Source organism: Cotesia typhae, unplaced genomic scaffold (genome assembly GCF_013202065.1).
Source record: "Cotesia typhae breed Kobodo isofemale line unplaced genomic scaffold, CoteBio_Ctyphae contig_5, whole genome shotgun sequence".
NCBI classification, from domain to species: domain Eukaryota; kingdom Metazoa; phylum Arthropoda; class Insecta; order Hymenoptera; family Braconidae; genus Cotesia; species Cotesia typhae.
Window position 1 is genome coordinate 10,036,849 of NW_027423757.1, and position 15,899 is coordinate 10,052,747.

The 15,899-nt window shown below is 30.3% G+C and overlaps 4 protein-coding genes across 7 annotated transcripts; 2 read left to right on the forward strand and 2 right to left on the reverse strand.

Moving 5' to 3' along the window:
• The first annotated feature begins 205 nt into the window (after nucleotides 1-205).
• Cdc10 (cyclin-dependent kinase 10) lies at nucleotides 206-2,471 on the forward strand. Its single transcript, XM_074247703.1, has 6 exons — nucleotides 206-361; nucleotides 597-751; nucleotides 836-1,436; nucleotides 1,537-1,833; nucleotides 1,928-2,061; nucleotides 2,255-2,471. Exons 1-6 carry the CDS (start codon nucleotides 349-351, stop codon nucleotides 2,288-2,290), a joined length of 1,236 nt encoding a protein of 411 aa, XP_074103804.1. The 5' UTR covers nucleotides 206-348; the 3' UTR covers nucleotides 2,291-2,471.
• Nucleotides 2,472-4,274: 1,803 nt separating this feature from the next.
• Nucleotides 4,275-10,843, reverse strand: Pnpase (polyribonucleotide nucleotidyltransferase 1). Its single transcript, XM_074247702.1, has 4 exons — nucleotides 10,687-10,843; nucleotides 5,763-9,367; nucleotides 5,479-5,672; nucleotides 4,275-4,777 (listed from the first exon to the last, which is right to left on the reverse strand). The coding sequence occupies exons 1-2, from the start codon at nucleotides 10,830-10,832 to the stop codon at nucleotides 7,237-7,239; spliced, it is 2,277 nt and encodes a 758-aa protein (XP_074103803.1). The 5' UTR covers nucleotides 10,833-10,843; the 3' UTR covers nucleotides 4,275-4,777; nucleotides 5,479-5,672; nucleotides 5,763-7,236.
• Nucleotides 10,844-11,094: 251 nt separating this feature from the next.
• On the reverse strand, nucleotides 11,095-13,434 carry LOC141531155 (uncharacterized). 2 transcript variants are annotated; one of them, XM_074248708.1, is made up of 3 exons: nucleotides 13,280-13,434; nucleotides 11,576-12,945; nucleotides 11,095-11,505 (listed from the first exon to the last, which is right to left on the reverse strand). In XM_074248708.1, the coding sequence occupies exons 2-3, from the start codon at nucleotides 12,875-12,877 to the stop codon at nucleotides 11,296-11,298; spliced, it is 1,512 nt and encodes a 503-aa protein (XP_074104809.1). In that variant the 5' UTR covers nucleotides 12,878-12,945; nucleotides 13,280-13,434; the 3' UTR covers nucleotides 11,095-11,295. The 2 variants fall into 2 exon arrangements, with proteins under 2 accessions (XP_074104809.1, XP_074104808.1); XM_074248707.1 differs by having other exon boundaries at nucleotides 13,174-13,313.
• LOC141531156 (cytochrome c oxidase assembly protein COX18, mitochondrial) lies at nucleotides 13,197-15,850 on the forward strand. Of its 3 annotated transcripts, none has more exons than XM_074248710.1 (7): nucleotides 13,197-13,329; nucleotides 14,080-14,413; nucleotides 14,756-14,893; nucleotides 14,976-15,123; nucleotides 15,194-15,318; nucleotides 15,476-15,586; nucleotides 15,654-15,850. In XM_074248710.1, exons 1-7 carry the CDS (start codon nucleotides 13,235-13,237, stop codon nucleotides 15,828-15,830), a joined length of 1,128 nt encoding a protein of 375 aa, XP_074104811.1. In that variant the 5' UTR covers nucleotides 13,197-13,234; the 3' UTR covers nucleotides 15,831-15,850. The 3 variants fall into 3 exon arrangements, with proteins under 3 accessions (XP_074104811.1, XP_074104813.1, XP_074104812.1); XM_074248712.1 differs by lacking the exon at nucleotides 13,197-13,329 and adding an exon at nucleotides 13,519-13,657; XM_074248711.1 differs by lacking the exon at nucleotides 13,197-13,329 and having other exon boundaries at nucleotides 13,819-14,413.
• The last annotated feature ends 49 nt before the right edge of the window (nucleotides 15,851-15,899 follow it).

The window sequence follows — 15,899 nt, forward strand, 5'->3', positions numbered from 1 at the left end:
GTAATTATCGCTATAAATTACAAATTATTTACAAAAGAAAATTAAAAAATTGTCAATCGGCTATTTCGATTTCGCTGCTTGTAAATTCTGCGTCAAAGAGAAATTACAGTTCGTTGATAACAAAGAAATTACACAAAAACAAAACACAAAACTTATTTTTCCTTACTATTATTATTATAATGATAGTATATATTTTATCTTCCTTTTTTTATCATTAACAAGTATAATAATCGCATCTCTCCAGTATTTTTATAAACAAGAATTTATTTTTATCAATTGACTGTCAAATAAACTTCCGATAATTTAATAGTGTTGTAATAAGTTAATTTAATAATTATTTATTGCAAAATGGTTGCAAAAGGTAGGTTGATAAAACTATTTTTGTTTACACACGTTACCGGTATTGTAGGTTATTTTTATAAATTTTTTATTTAATGCTCAACAACAGACAATATTGTTATTGATTAATATACACTGTTGTATTTTATTAGCTAGATTATGATCTACGATTACTTTGACCTGAGTATTTTATTAACAAAATTTTTTATTCATAAAAATTAATAACAATGACAATAATAACAATGTCATATTTTCAGATGAGAATATTGGTAAGCAGTTGGACCAAAATGATATTGATAAGAAAGGATCAACCATCGAGATGGGATCAGATCCGTCAGCTCCTATAACTCGCCGAGGTATCTTGACCTCTTTGCTGACTGGAAAACCAATGGAAATACCCGAGCAAGAAATTGTAATTACAACTACTTTTTTTTTACACTTCCTATTATTAATTATTGTAATTAGCTTTACAATAATCTTCGTTATTTTTTTTCAGTTAGGAAAATGCCGATTTGTATCAGAGTTCGAAAAATTAAATCGAATCGGTGAAGGCACTTACGGAATAGTTTATCGAGCACGAGATACTAAAACAGATAAAGTTGTGGCTCTAAAAAAAGTAAGAATGGAGCACGAAAAAGATGGCTTGCCGGTCAGCGGGTTGAGAGAAATAAGTGTCCTCTTATCTTGCAGACATGAAAATATCGTCCAGTTGAAAGAAGTTGTAGTTGGTAAAAGTTTAGAGAGTATATTCTTAGTAATGGAGTACTGCGAACAAGACTTAGCTAGTCTTTTAGATAATATGCAAGCGCCCTTTTCTGAAAGTCAAGTAAAGTGCATTGTGTTACAAGTATTAAAAGGCTTACGATATCTTCATCATAATTTTATAGTGCATAGAGATTTAAAAGTATCAAATTTACTAATGACCGATAAAGGTTGTGTAAAAATCGCGGATTTTGGTCTTGCAAGGTGGTTTGGTCTACCCTTAAAACCTATGACACCTAGAGTTGTAACTCTTTGGTACAGAGCGCCTGAATTACTTCTTCAAGCCAAGACACAAACCACTTCTGTTGATATGTGGGCAGCTGGTTGTATTTTAGGTAATTTATTTTATTTAAAATAATTTAAAATACAATATTAAAAATGGCCACTTGATATTTTATTATAGTTTAAAAAAATTTATTATTGTAAAAATTAAAGGTGAATTACTTGGACACAAACCACTCCTGCCAGGAAGATCGGAGATAGCGCAATTAGAATTGATAGTCGATTTACTTGGTACACCGAGCGAGGCCATTTGGCCAGAATTCAACTCACTGCCAGCTTTACAAAACTTTACACTCAAGCAGCAACCGTACAATAATCTGAAGCAAAGATTTCCTTGGCTCAGTGCAGCTGGTCTTAGGTTATTGAACTTTCTTTTCATGTACGACCCCAAGAAACGCGCTACTGCTGAAGAGTGCTTGCAAAGTAGTTACTTCAAAGAAGCTCCTCTGCGTAAGTTTGGAACAATTTTATTTATAATACACAGTACAATGCTGTAATTAAATAATAATTGGTTATTAATTATCAATGACTGGTTAATTTATAGCTTGTGATCCAAAGTTGATGCCGACATTCCCTCAGCACAGAAACATGAAGAAATCGAGTCAACCTAGAGATGTTCGTGAACCAGAACCTCCTGTCAGTGATCAGACTAATAATTTACCAGCTATATCTGATTTAGTAAGTGTTAAGAAAGTACATTACAATTTAACAAAAGTCATTATTTAATAAAGCAAAATTTTATTTATTTATAATTCTCAAGTCACGGCAGTCATATTAAATTAAACTGCAAGGCAACTAGCTCAATTTAATTAATTAAATTTATTTTTATAAATAAAATAATTAATTATTTATTCTTTAATTTTCATTCTAGCTGGGATCATTGGTAAAGAAGAGACGCGTAGAATAATCATCAGTAATTTATATCAAAATAGAACGGAATTAATAAATAATATTATCATTAAATTTTTTTAACTCGCAATAACGATTTTCAGTGTAACAATTTATGATTTTTTTTTAATTTTAGTATTAAACACATTTTTCGATAACTACAACTATAATGACATAAAAATAAATTCTTATCTTAATAATTAACGACTATAATTTTAACAGTACAAAATAATCCAATTAAGATTGATTTTCTATTTGAGCTAAAAGTTTTCTTTCGTAAACTCCTTGAGGGTCGTACTTGGCGACCAGACTTGCCCAATCAACAGGATATCGTCTCCTTATCTCCTTCATCAGACTAACCGCGCGTTTCTTGTCACTGGCACTACAAGTGTTGCAATTATTCTTCATAGCTTCCAACATAAACTCTGAAAAATGAAATGATTAATTAAATAATTAGGATTGCTGGTCATGTAACAGTCAACTGTAATACCATATTATTATCAAGTACACGTCTTGCAAGTTTTTGTTCGAAGAAATAATGCGTCATTAATCGACGGTTACTCAAGCATTAGAAGCAATCGAGAAAGTTCAAAGTCTTGCGTAATTATAGTACTTAAACTTTCCTTTTTAGTCATTAATCAATACTCAAAATGTCTTACGTCAAATAATAAATATTAAATTTTCGCTAATGGATTATAAATCATAAATTTTAATATAAAATTTTATTAACAATAAATGGTAAGTTATTTTATTTATTTTTTTTTTTTTTTGAGAAGAAAAATAACGATTGACTTACTTTTGACTTTTCCACCAGTACCAGCACAAGTACCAGTACCCATCAAACATTTGAAAATAGGCGTTCTGACACGTGAATTTTCCATGGCCTTCAGGATCTCAACATTGGATGGAACATAAGTAGTGTTTGTTGATCCTGATGAAACAACTGATAATCCGATCAAGCCCAAAAACAACACCACGAGTAACTTCATAGCGACTGACTGGAGTCAGATTAAATTAAAAGGGTTTTAAAAATTACTGGAGATAAAAACTGATTATTCGGAAGGTGAACGTTCAAGTGTAAGTTGGTGAAATGACGGCGTTTATATAGGAGAGAGCTGGCCGGTGATACCAGCAGGAGAGGGGTTTACACGATCTTTTAACTCTGTTAACTACCTGGACTGTATATCATCGTGGATAAACTCACCAGTTTTTTTTTTTTCTCCGTAAAGAAAAGACATATTCATCTGGCTCGCTCGAGCGTTAACAAAAGAGAGAAAGAAAAAATAATTTCAAAAAAACCCAGTGTCTTGTAATCTCTGAAAAGTATGTTGTGCGTATATAAAAACGTTTTTCTTAGTATGTAACATTTTTTTTTAGCCTTTTATCGTTTCGTTTTCGAGAGAGTTGATGACCATTAACTACTCGCTGGTGATATTGCACAGATGTTGGGTTTATTTTAAACTATAAAGACTAATGGACTTCTTTTCCGGTTATTCATTGATTTGTAAACACAGAGAGTCATTTTTGTTAATTTAAATATTTATTATCATTATGAGGAAGAATATAATCCGAGGATTGATTTACTAGATCTATTTGTTTATTCAATTAATTGCAGACTGTCGACGGAAATAATTTTTCTTCAAGAGATAGCTAATTTAAGCGGATTATTTATTTGGGAACCCACCTAAAATGCCGGTTGGATCTATCGCTGGATTGAGTGTCTACTGAGAGCTGGAGTAGAGTATGAAAGTTATTTTCAACCTGGCAAACTAAATTCATGAATTTAGTTTACTTATGCTTGACTACTTACACTACTATCGAGAGTTTCATTGGGGAGTATCATCAAATCGGTGCTGCGATGAGAGAAAAAAACACGAGTTTTAAATACAAGATAACCACACACCGCATTTCTGAAGAGTGAGCACCGCAGGAACACATTTTTAATGTAGAACGTGAGATAATAATAGAATGTTTATAATAAATAATAATCTTACTACTTGTGATTTATAAATTTTAAAACGTAAATATTTATATTGTAAATTGTAGAAAAAAAAAACATCGAGATTCACTCGTACATCACTTGAATAATTATGTATTATAAATTATAAGCATGCTTAGAAATTTAATCACGTTTATACACATTGCAGACATTACGCAACCGTGACTTTGGCAATCATATTGTAGACTGGAGACATACTTAATCAAAAGTAATGATAATTACTCTTGTAGCAAGCTCCTTTGATTATTAATGCGCTTTAAATCCTGTTGATTGTCTTATCGATAGACTGATTGCAATCACACGCGAACATTCTTTAATAAAAGTTTGTTGACCGGTCAGTTCTGGTGGTCGCTGAGAAGATGATTCGTCCACGGCTACGTTGATGGTCATTTTCTCCACACTTAACTCTAGAATGAAGAATAAATTGTTGTTGTTAGCAGACTATGTCAATTGGGTCAAGTAAAAGAACTCTGCATCTTAATTCTTGTCATTGCAGTGATTTCAATGCTAGATAAAGAGAATAGGAGTGTTTAAGAATAATTATGGTGAAGAAGATAAATAAATTCATTGTTTTTAAAATTAGCAATGATTTAAGAAGAAATTAATTTTTTTTTAAGTCTTTAAAAAATTTGTTTCTTAAGTGAAGAAATAAAAATTTTTTTTACTATAACTTTCTTATTAAAAAAAAAATTTCTAGATTTGGCAAAGAAAAATTTTGGTAATTATTTACAAGTGGGGTTAACCTCATTTTAGGCCATAACTAGGTGAAAAATTTATGATAAAAAATGCAGTGAAAAAAAAAATTTCAATAGTTTTTTTGCCTTCAAAAGTTGGAAAATTTTCTCTCATTTTTTTTGATAAAATTTCTATTTCATTTTTTTTTTTTTTTTTTTTTTTTATGTTTTTGATATATATTTTTTAAGTACATAAAAAAAACGAAAAATTAAAAAAAAAAATTAAATAAAAATTTCGATCAAAAACATTAAAATTAAAATGGAGCCCACTTGCAAATATTTACCAAAATTTTGAATGAAAATTTGCAAGTTGCCTATTTAAATATTTTTTTTGAATTAAAAAAAGACTGAAAAAATTTTTTTATTTCTTCAGCTAAAAAATAAAATGATTAAAAAATACATTTCTTGTCACAAAAATGCGGATTGTTTAAAAACTAAATTGTTTCTCTTATTATACTGAAGAAAATTACTTACCATCACTGCTGAAGAATAATTAATCAACTAACATTAAAAGATGCCCGAGTACAATAACCACAGGCTGATTAACAACGCCAGAAGAATTAAGTACGTTGTTAAAAGACTTTTGGTTTCGTGAGCTGCGGCAGGCATCGTTGCGTGTTTTTCTAGAGCTTTCACTTGCCAACACTGGAAATCCGGTAAACACGTGCCTTTAAAACAAACTATCGTTACTTTGTTGCTGTATCAACCAAACTGCTAATTTAAACTAAAAGTAATGATTAATAATAAAACGTAATTACAGTACGCTCTCCCGTCAGCGATTCCAAAGATCAAGAAGAAGAGATGTAATAAATGGAGCGAATGTTTGCGAAGGACGTGGAAGTCTTAACTGGTCCAGATACCGCTAATGTCCCGATGAAAATTCCTCCGGGAGAACCCCACCACCGGTATTAAATCGTTGATGATCAGCTAGGATTGGCAAACGTCAAGAACGCCTACGCATTTATCGCTCTGCATGGAGACGCACTCGAGTTATATTAAGGTACCTCGACGTCTTTCGGGACCTCGAAATTTCAGCGTCGATATTCTTCAACCAATAAAAACGAATTAAATTGCCCATTTTTTATTTTAGATGCTACTGTTGTAAAAGCTGAGAAAAAAGAATGAGAAGAAATGGAATTGTTGAAAGTCTTAGCGAGAATAAGACAGATTGTTTGGTCTTAAAAACTGATCCAGTCAATTTGTCACCAGCTTTTGATGATCCTCAAGGTCATGCTCAAACTTTCGCACATTGAACTACATTGAGGTGCCAAGTCACATGAAAATTTTTTGAAACAATGAAATCCCAGCGTGTCGCGCATCTGAAGAGCCTTTAAGCAGAAACATTTCTTCACTTGGCTTTTTATCAATTTTTTATGATAATTCGCATACATAAAAATGGTCTCAATGGTTATTAATAAATTTAAAGTCGTATCGGTTGCTAAAAAAAATGTATTTTAATATTATTAAAAGCAAGCTTTTGCCAAAAAAATTCATTTCTTTATGCTAAATTTAATATTGTTTTGCATTCCGTCATTTAATCCGAGAATTATTTTTCGGGAGAGATCAAAGTCGAGTCAAATTGATTGACAGTAGTTATCCTAACTGAGTCTTTGATGCTAACTTTCTATTTTAATACTTTATAGTCTTAAAAATCTGCATTCGTAGTAAATGCAGCGGAAAATACAAATTTTGCTATTATCATTGTAATTTATTTTATTTGCAGTAAATTCGAAATTTTGACAAAGTAATTTAAAATTTTTATTTATACAACTAAAAAGTTTAATTTTAACTAAATATTCGGGCATTAAAACCTTTGAGATTATAATCTTCCTGTGTATAAACGCTAAAATTTTTTAAAAGACATAAAAATGATAATTAATGAGTAATAATATATACTTAGAATAAAAACAGAAAGTGAAAAAAATTCAAGAGGGCTTAGTCTTAGGATGTATCCACAAATTTGTATTAAAATCAACTTCCTATATAACCTTGATTGTAATGAGTAAACTTTCTATTTTAATCTCTTAATAATCTATTTCCGGAAACATTCAGCGATAGTAAAAGTAATATTTGCATATTTATATTGTAGATTAAAAAATATTTATAAAAACAATTAAGAATAATTTATTATTAAAAAATTTAATTTTTTACAATCATTTACGAGGTAGATAAATCTAATTATATATTTAAATAACCAAATATTTACAAAATTTTATCAATTAATCTAGGTAATTATTTAAAACGGCTCCTTATAGAAGAGCTAGTCGTTCGCAAAACTTTGCTTGAAAGTCTAATAGCTCCACTCTCCGCTTCTCTACCGAGATACTTGACTTTGATCATTTGCCCGACTTCAAAGTTCCGAGCACTGGGATGTGCAAAGATAGTTTGATCCAGATGACTGTTGGGTACAAAAACAGGTTTCATATCATCATAGAGAATTACCATAACACCACTGTCCTTGACTTGGACAATCTTAGCTTGGTAAATTTCTCCAAAATACATCTCGGGAGTCTTCTTGTCCTTCAGCAGGACATCAACCATCTCTTTAGCTTCTTTCATCGCCGTTTCATTGGGGGCAAAAATGGAGTACGTTTTGTCATCCTGCGGCTGAATAGTCACCCCAGTTTTCAGGTAAATTTTTTTCAAATTATATCCACCGACTCCCAAAAATTGTCCGCGTAAATGAACCGGCACCTCGACGGTATCCATCAAAGGAAGATTGACTTTATTATTCCGCGGAGTTGCCAATGTCTGATCCATAATATCAAGAATTTTCTTCTTAGCCTGAATAGCAGCGTCAATACTTTTCACTACAATCTCCACTGGAAGCCCCGAAAGTTTAATATCAGCTTGAATTGCAGTAATTTTATCTCTCGGCCCGGCTATTTTAAAATCCATGTCTCCTAAATAGTCCTCAATCCCCAAAAGATCAGTAAGAATTCTGTAGTCACTAATTGTATTGCTTTCTTTGTCGTATTTAGTAACGAGGCCAATAGCCACACCGGCAACCGATTGAGAAATCGGCACTCCGGCGTCCAAAAGCGCCAAGCTCCCACCACAGATGCTGGCCATTGACGAGGAACCATTAGACTCAAGCACTTCGCTCATGAGCCTGATAGTGAATGGATAATCTTCAGGAATTACAGCGCGTAAGCCACGCTCTGCTAGCGCTCCGTGACCCATTTCTCTCCTGCCGACGACTCCAGCCCGGCCGACTTCATTTATCGCGTAAGGAGGAAACTCGTAGTGAAGAAAGAAATTTTTCTCTTTCACTCCGCTGGTGAGCATCGAGACCATGTCCATCTTGAGAGCGCTGTCCAAAGAGTCTAACGTCACCGAGCAAGAGACTTGCGTCTGTCCGCGCTGAAATAGCGCAGAGCCATGAAGCAATTCTAAATGACCCGCTTCACACTTTATGTCACGCAGCTCGTCCAGCTTACGACCGTCGCACCTCTGGTTGGTCTCAAATACCAGCTCTCGGAAGACCTCCTTGACTACCATGTTAAAAGCCTCCACAACCACCGTAAGATTCAAATCTTCGACGCTCTTTTTCATGGTTTCCATTATGCTGGTCCTTAAATTATTGACTGCGTTGTCTCTGGATATTTTATCGTGGTTGAAATCCGTGAAAATATTCCGCAGCTGTATCTCAGCTAGAGATTTTATTGAAGCCAGAAGTTCTTCGTCGAATTTTACTTCTTCAAAAGGTCTTTTGGGCTTCCCGTGAGTCGCTGCTAATTTTTTTATCGTTTTAATTATCTCTTGGCACTCGAGTACTCCTCGCTGGATGGATTTCTTCAGATCATCGCTGTTAATCATGTTCGCGTATCCGTCCATCATCACTAGCATATCGTCGTTAGCAGCAGAGACTATCAAATTAAGAGAACTCCGTTGCAATTCATGATTAGTCGGGTTTACAACGACGTCGTTGTCTATGAAGCCGACTCGCACCGCTGCCACGGGTCCGTTCCATGGGATGTCTGACAGAGCCAAAGAGGCAGACGCTGCATTTATCGCCAACACGTCTGGCAAGTTTTCACCGTCAATCATAAACGTATTGGTGATCAACTGGGTCTCGTAGCAAAAGCCCTTTGGAAAACTTGGACGAACTGTGCGGTCTATTAGCCTCCCGGCGGTTATTTCATACTCGGTTGACCCGAGCTCACGGCGAAGAAAGTTTGTTGGTATTCTTCCGGTTGCTGAGGCTTTTAACCTGTAGTCTACTATCAAAGGCATAAATGAGCTGGATGATGCCTGCGTTTTGCATACTGATGTTACCATCACTGATGTCTTTCCTGATGACACCATCGCAGAACCATTGGCCATCTTCGCCAGCTTTCCCGTTGATATGACCATTTTTTTTCTGGAAAAAATTTTATTTAATTATTAGTTATTGTGATTTATTTTAATGACATTAAAATTCGCTGTCACTTGATTATTTTTTAATTTTTTTTACAAATAAATTTCTTTCAAAAAATTATTTTTAAAAAATTGAATTTTTTATTTTTTTTAAATTTCTATATGTCAATTTTTTTATAAATTTTTTTTGCCATAATTTATTTGTTACAAAAATTTTTAAAATTATCAACTATCTGCTAAGTTAATTTTCATTTTATTTTATGATTTATATTATTTATTATTTATTTATTTAATTATCAAAGCATTTTATAATGTTTTAGTTAAATATAAAAAAAAAGTTGTAAAAGCATGATGTATTATTTATTTAAACGCCAATCGGCTTTGTACACATTAGTAATACAAAAAATTTATTTTTATTTTTGAGAGAATATAATATGAATAGTTATTCTTATTATTCTATGAAAGTTTCAGGCTATTTTTAAGTTTCTGGAGTTATTTTTAAGAAATTTAATTTTTTTATTGTCTATATTTAGTTCCATGTATAATCTAGCTTATGTCACTTGTCAAAATTACAATTTAATGAAAGTAGTTGGGAAACAGTTTAGTTTTTTTTATCTAGAATTACTCGAAATTATTTAAACTTTCATATTTATGTAACATTCTAAATGAAAATTAAGTTAGTTGACATTTAAAAATTTTTAGAATTTTTTTTTTATTCAAAAAATTATTACAAAAAAATTTCATTTATAAAAAACTTGAAAAACTGTAAGTGCAATTTTTAAAAAATTTTTTTTAGTATTATACATTCCAATTGTTAATGAAATTGAAGTTAGCTGTCACTTAATTATTTTTCAATTTTATTTGACAAAAAAAAATTTTCTTGAAAAATTATTCATAAAAAATTGGATTAAAAATTTTTTTAAATTTCTACATGTCAATTTTTTTTTTTCTATTTTTTTTTGCCATTATTTATTTGTTAAAAAAATTCTTAAAATTATTAAATATTTGCTAAATTAATTCTCATTAAATTACCTGACTTTTGAAAATGTTTACAATTTATTTTATTGAAAAAATTATTTAAAAAAATTTTACAAGTTGAAAGTATGAAAAATTATCTATGCAATTTTTTAAAGTATTTTTTTCTCTTGTAATTTAATTGATGAAAAAAAAAAATCAAAAATTCTTATATCTTAATTTCTAGACACTAAAGTATCATTGATCAATTAGTTATTTGAATAAGAACTGAAGGCCAAATTAAAAATAAATCAGTATTAGTTGTGATCAATTTATAACCTAATTACAGTTAAAAAAAATAATACTCACCCATCTCCAAGTGGCACATCAACTTCTGCAGTACTCCAATCAGTTCCGACACTTCTGATCTGTATTTTTTTTCGATACCTTTCATAATTTTTTAATAATCTAACTTTGTTATTTAATATCAACCGTAAATTAACTAAGTAAGCCATATTTCGACATATGCTTGTGTGTGTATAGCACGTGCTTGCTACTGTGTTATCAAAAGTGTGTAGAATAATTTAATATCGTCAATTGATAAGGCAGGAAAAATTAATTAAAAAATACCATAATTTTTTTAAATTTTAATTTTAAAAATTTATTTCTTCAAAAATAGCTTAAAATTTTGGTGAAGTTGTTTAATTTAATTCTATTTAAACAAATGTGTTAAGCAAAATAAAAAATCAATTCGTGTAAGCATGAAAAATTTCTCAATTTAACTAAAAAAAATTTTATTAGTTACAATTTTATTTTACAACTTCAATAGCTGTACACTAAAATGTAAATTAATAATTAACGTAACATTAAAAGCTAAATTGCATCGTCAGATAAATTTTGAATTTTTTACTAGTATTTTATTTATTAAAATTAAAGTAATTTATCTCTAGAACTGTAAGATCTCATTTATCCATTTAATCAGTCTTGAAAATCAAAACGTATCTGCCGAATGCTCTGTCGATGTTCTGTATTTAAAATAGGATTAATAACACGACCTGTTGAATTTATTCTATTCCGAAAACGCTCGCGGTCTCTCGCAATCTCTTCCCAAGGTCCCTTGCGAGCCGCACGATATGCATAGTTCCATTTAATCATCGTGTGAATCAGCGGCTTTGGATCAAAACGTACCTAAAATGACAAAAGATTAGTAAATATAACAATAAATTAAAATAATGAAGTAAATTAAAATAAATCTTACTTTTGATTCTCTTTTTTCACCAGGTGAATCCACGGCTGAATATTCAACAGAACATTTTATCGGCGAAACATCTTTAAACATAATAAAATCAGTGTCATCAACACAACTATCGGAGTCATCAAAAGTTTCAGAGTAGCGTCTAGATCGGAAGTCAGATTTAGAAGTGAATTCTATGGTGAATTTATCGTAAGAATCTTCATCGTTGTCTTCATCATCATCATTTTCATCATCATCATCATCTTCATCATCATCATCTTCATCATCATCATCTTCATCATCATCATCTCCGCTGGTCGAGCAATACTCACTTTTCTGAGATTTTTCGAAAACAATAAAACTATCTCCAGATCCATCAGAACTTTCTGAAATTTCTCGAGTTCTAGAGGTAAATTTGCATTCAATAGAATTTTTATTTTCTATTATTGACTTAGATATCTCCAACGATTCTTTTTGGATCATTTCAACATCCTTGGTTTCAGGTACACTGTTCGGACACGATAAATTTAATAAATCAAAATCCTCTCCATCAATTTCCATGCTTTCAGGCTGTGTGTCCAGTATTTTGGTTTTAGTTCCAACTGGAGCGCCACCGGAAAATAAACTGTTTCCAATACTTTCCTCACAGGCCGCTTCGAACGCCACATCAACAAAAAATTCTTCAGTATACTTGGTATGCTCACTCCAGGTTTGTCGATGGATATTATCAGCGCTAAGAAATTTTCTGTGTGATAAATTGCTTCTCGGCTTGCCAAAAATATCGGATAAAAATCTGCTGGGCTTAAACGCCTCAGAGGTTCTCGAAGAATCTTCATCAATTTTCATATTCGTGTCCATGTCCGTATTAATTTGAATATTTTCTTTACTACTTAAAGGTACACTAACATACAAATCTCTCGACGGAATATTATCACCGTTAGATATTAACGTGACAGAAAATTCTTCATTTAAATTAGATACTACATTTGGTAACTTACGTACAAAAGATTTAACAGAACCAAACACGTCCATCATGCCGTCTAATATTGCTTTTTTTGATCTACTGCAACTAGTAGTGACGTTAATTTCATTTTCCCTAGAACTTGACGCATTTTTCTTGCTATACTCAGTGTTGTTATCCATACTGCATGCATGTGGGGGTAAATTTGTATTTGAACGAATACATTTTGTGCCAAGTGCTAGTAATGAATTTTTAATTGTTGAATTTTCATTTGGAACAAAATTCAAAGCTGGCGGGTATGATGATCCCAATAAACTGGGCACATCAAAAGTTAAAGATCTTGATCTTCTTGGAGAACACTCCATTTTTATAATTTTTAATTAATTATTTTATGCTAAATTATTTTTTTCCTAATTAATTTTTCAATCAACACCTGAAACAAAATTTTTATTATTTACTTACTTACTTAGTAAAACTAAAAAAAAATTTAATTAAAATTGAGCGACTAATTGAAAGTGAAACAAGACATTTTGGTGATCATTCAACGATAACGTGGACAAATAGCTGAGTAATTAGTGATTGTAAATACAATTATTTTTTTTCTGATGCAATAGTTTAGAAAGCATATGGCTGAAAGTAAAAGTAAATAAATAAGTCTTACCACGTGATTTAGAATATAAAATATCTTTGATAATTTTTTTATATTGATTCGTGATTTATTGATGTGTAAATTAAGAGTATTGATGATAAATTTATGTTATAATTACCAATTTGTAATACATTCCAAATTTCTTGTATTTACACCACCGAATAATGAGTAAGTAAATAATAATTCCTTAACTTTAAAATTATTTTTACAATCAACAAAAATTTCTTTTGGTATTTTCATTAATTCAATGTCTTTTTTCAATGTAGATTTTGAGTATTCCATTATCACAAGGAAGAAATATTTTAATAAATTATAAATTCACGTTTTATGAAGTCATTTTCAATACTATATTTTACTCTAACTCTTAGCTTGTTGATTTGGTTATGACATAGTCAGGAAATTTATACATCTTTTCTTTTCCCTTTCGACATTGAATGTTTTTTCTCAGAGGAAAAAAGAGGAAAACTTATCGTCAGATGTTATCACTCAACTGTCGGTAAGAAAAATTTCTTCAATAATTGAAAAATTTTAAATCCATCCTAAAAATCTTTCGAATTTTTTTTTATTGTAAAAATTATTACAAAACAAATAAAAAAAATTTTCACTTGTAAAAAACTTGAAAAACTGTGAGTGTAATTTTTTTGTTTTAATTTAATTATTAAAAAAAAATCAAATTATTAAAAACGTCGACTAACTATAGTATCATCATCACAACAGTGAATTCTAACCTAAATTAAAAGTGAACTAAAATAAAATTTCTACATCAATTTTATTTATTAAAAATTAAAAGTGAAAATAGTAAATTTGTAATTATAGTTTAAAATTACCAAAAAAAATTATTAACCACAAAATGTTTATCAGAACTACAAGACACCTGAAGAATGTCATAAAAAATCCGAGTTTTAATTTACATTACAGATCTATTTGTTTACAAAATAATTTAAATAATAACTCTGTAAATAATGAAGAATGCAGACAGAAAAAAAATGGGTTGTTTAAAAATTTTAATACAAATAGTCAGCTGTCAAGAAAGTATACCACTGCTCCAGTAGATTTAGCGACTGCTATCAGTCCACCGATTACAAAATATGAGGTGCTGATGAAATTTTTAATTGATAATCCGGCTATTGAATTTTGTCAACAATCATTGATATCATTTCATGCAAGTACCGGTTTGCCTTGGTGGGCTACTATTGTACTTGTCACTTGTACAGCTAGAACACTTGTCACTTTACCTTGCTCCTTATATCAGGTAAACTAATTCATTACATTAAAAAAAATTGCATTTTTAATTTCTTTAAATTTTTAAATGTCAATTTAAAAAAAAAATTTTTTTTGCGATCACTTATTTGTTACAGAAATTCTTAAAATTAAATAAATACCTGCTAAATCAATTTTCATGACTAATTTTTGAATCTAATACTAAATAAAATTTATTTAATAAATAATGATACTGAAATTGGGACATCTGATAATTTTTTTAACAAAAAAATCATAGCAAAAAAAAAAATTTTATCTTTAGAAGTTCTAAAAAATTATAAATGGAATTTCAGAGTCATATTGAATAATAACTAAATATTTTTAATTATTTCAGCAATATATATTAGCAAAGGTGACACACGTAAAGTATGAAATGAATGAACTTGTAAAAGAGTTGAAAAGAGAAACAAATATTGCTGTCACTATTTATGGATGGACTGAAGATTATGGTAGAAGTGTTTACAATAGATCTGTAGGTATAAAAATTAATTAATTAATTATTTATCAATTATTATACTTAAAAATATTCAATTAATACTATAAAATATCAACAGTTAAAAAAACAATGGGACCAATTAATTATTCGGGACAACTGTCATCCGATGAAAGGAATGATTATTGTAATCTTCCAAGTGCCACTGTGGGTCATGTTGTCAGCTAGTATTAGAAATATATGCTTCATGCTTCCTTATCCTACTGAAGGTATAAATTTCTTCATTTTTAAATATTGAAGTTATTTAACTGTAAATAATTAATCACAAAAAAATTTTAGCTGCCCATCAAACATTTTTGGAGCTGTCAGTTGAAGGATATGGGTGGATATCTGATCTCACGGCTATTGATAGTTTTTATATATTGCCTATTTTAGTTGGAGTTTTTAACCTGGCTAATGTTGAGGTAAATTATTATTTATGTTAAGAAAAATTTTGTCTCCAGGATAGTAATCTGATAAAATTGTTTTTTTTTTAAATGAAATTTGCAAATTAAACTGTAAGGTTGCTAGTTTAATTTATTTAAATAATTTTTTTAAAGATCAATTAATTTAATTTTGCAGATGTTACATATGATGAGGATAAAAAAGCCATCAAAAGTTCAAAAATTTTCCATGTGGGTCGGCAGAGCAATATCGCTGATATTGGTACCCCTCGCTTGTATGGTTCCTTCAGTAAGTCAATAAATAATTTTTAAATTATTTAATTAATTATATTTTATTTATATTCATTTAATTGCAGGGTATGAGTCTTTACTGGACAACAAGCAGCGCGTATAGTATCGCACAAAATTTACTTATTGTCTCCCCGAGGTTCCGCAGGTTGTGCAGAATCCCGGAAACTGAAGATGATAATCATCATCCATATAAATATTTGTACAGTAGAATAAGACAGCGGATTGGTCTTAAGAATTTATAAATTAAAGTTTTTAAAGCTTATCAATGTTATTTATTTATTTTAAACTTCTTACTATTAATTATCAGTAAT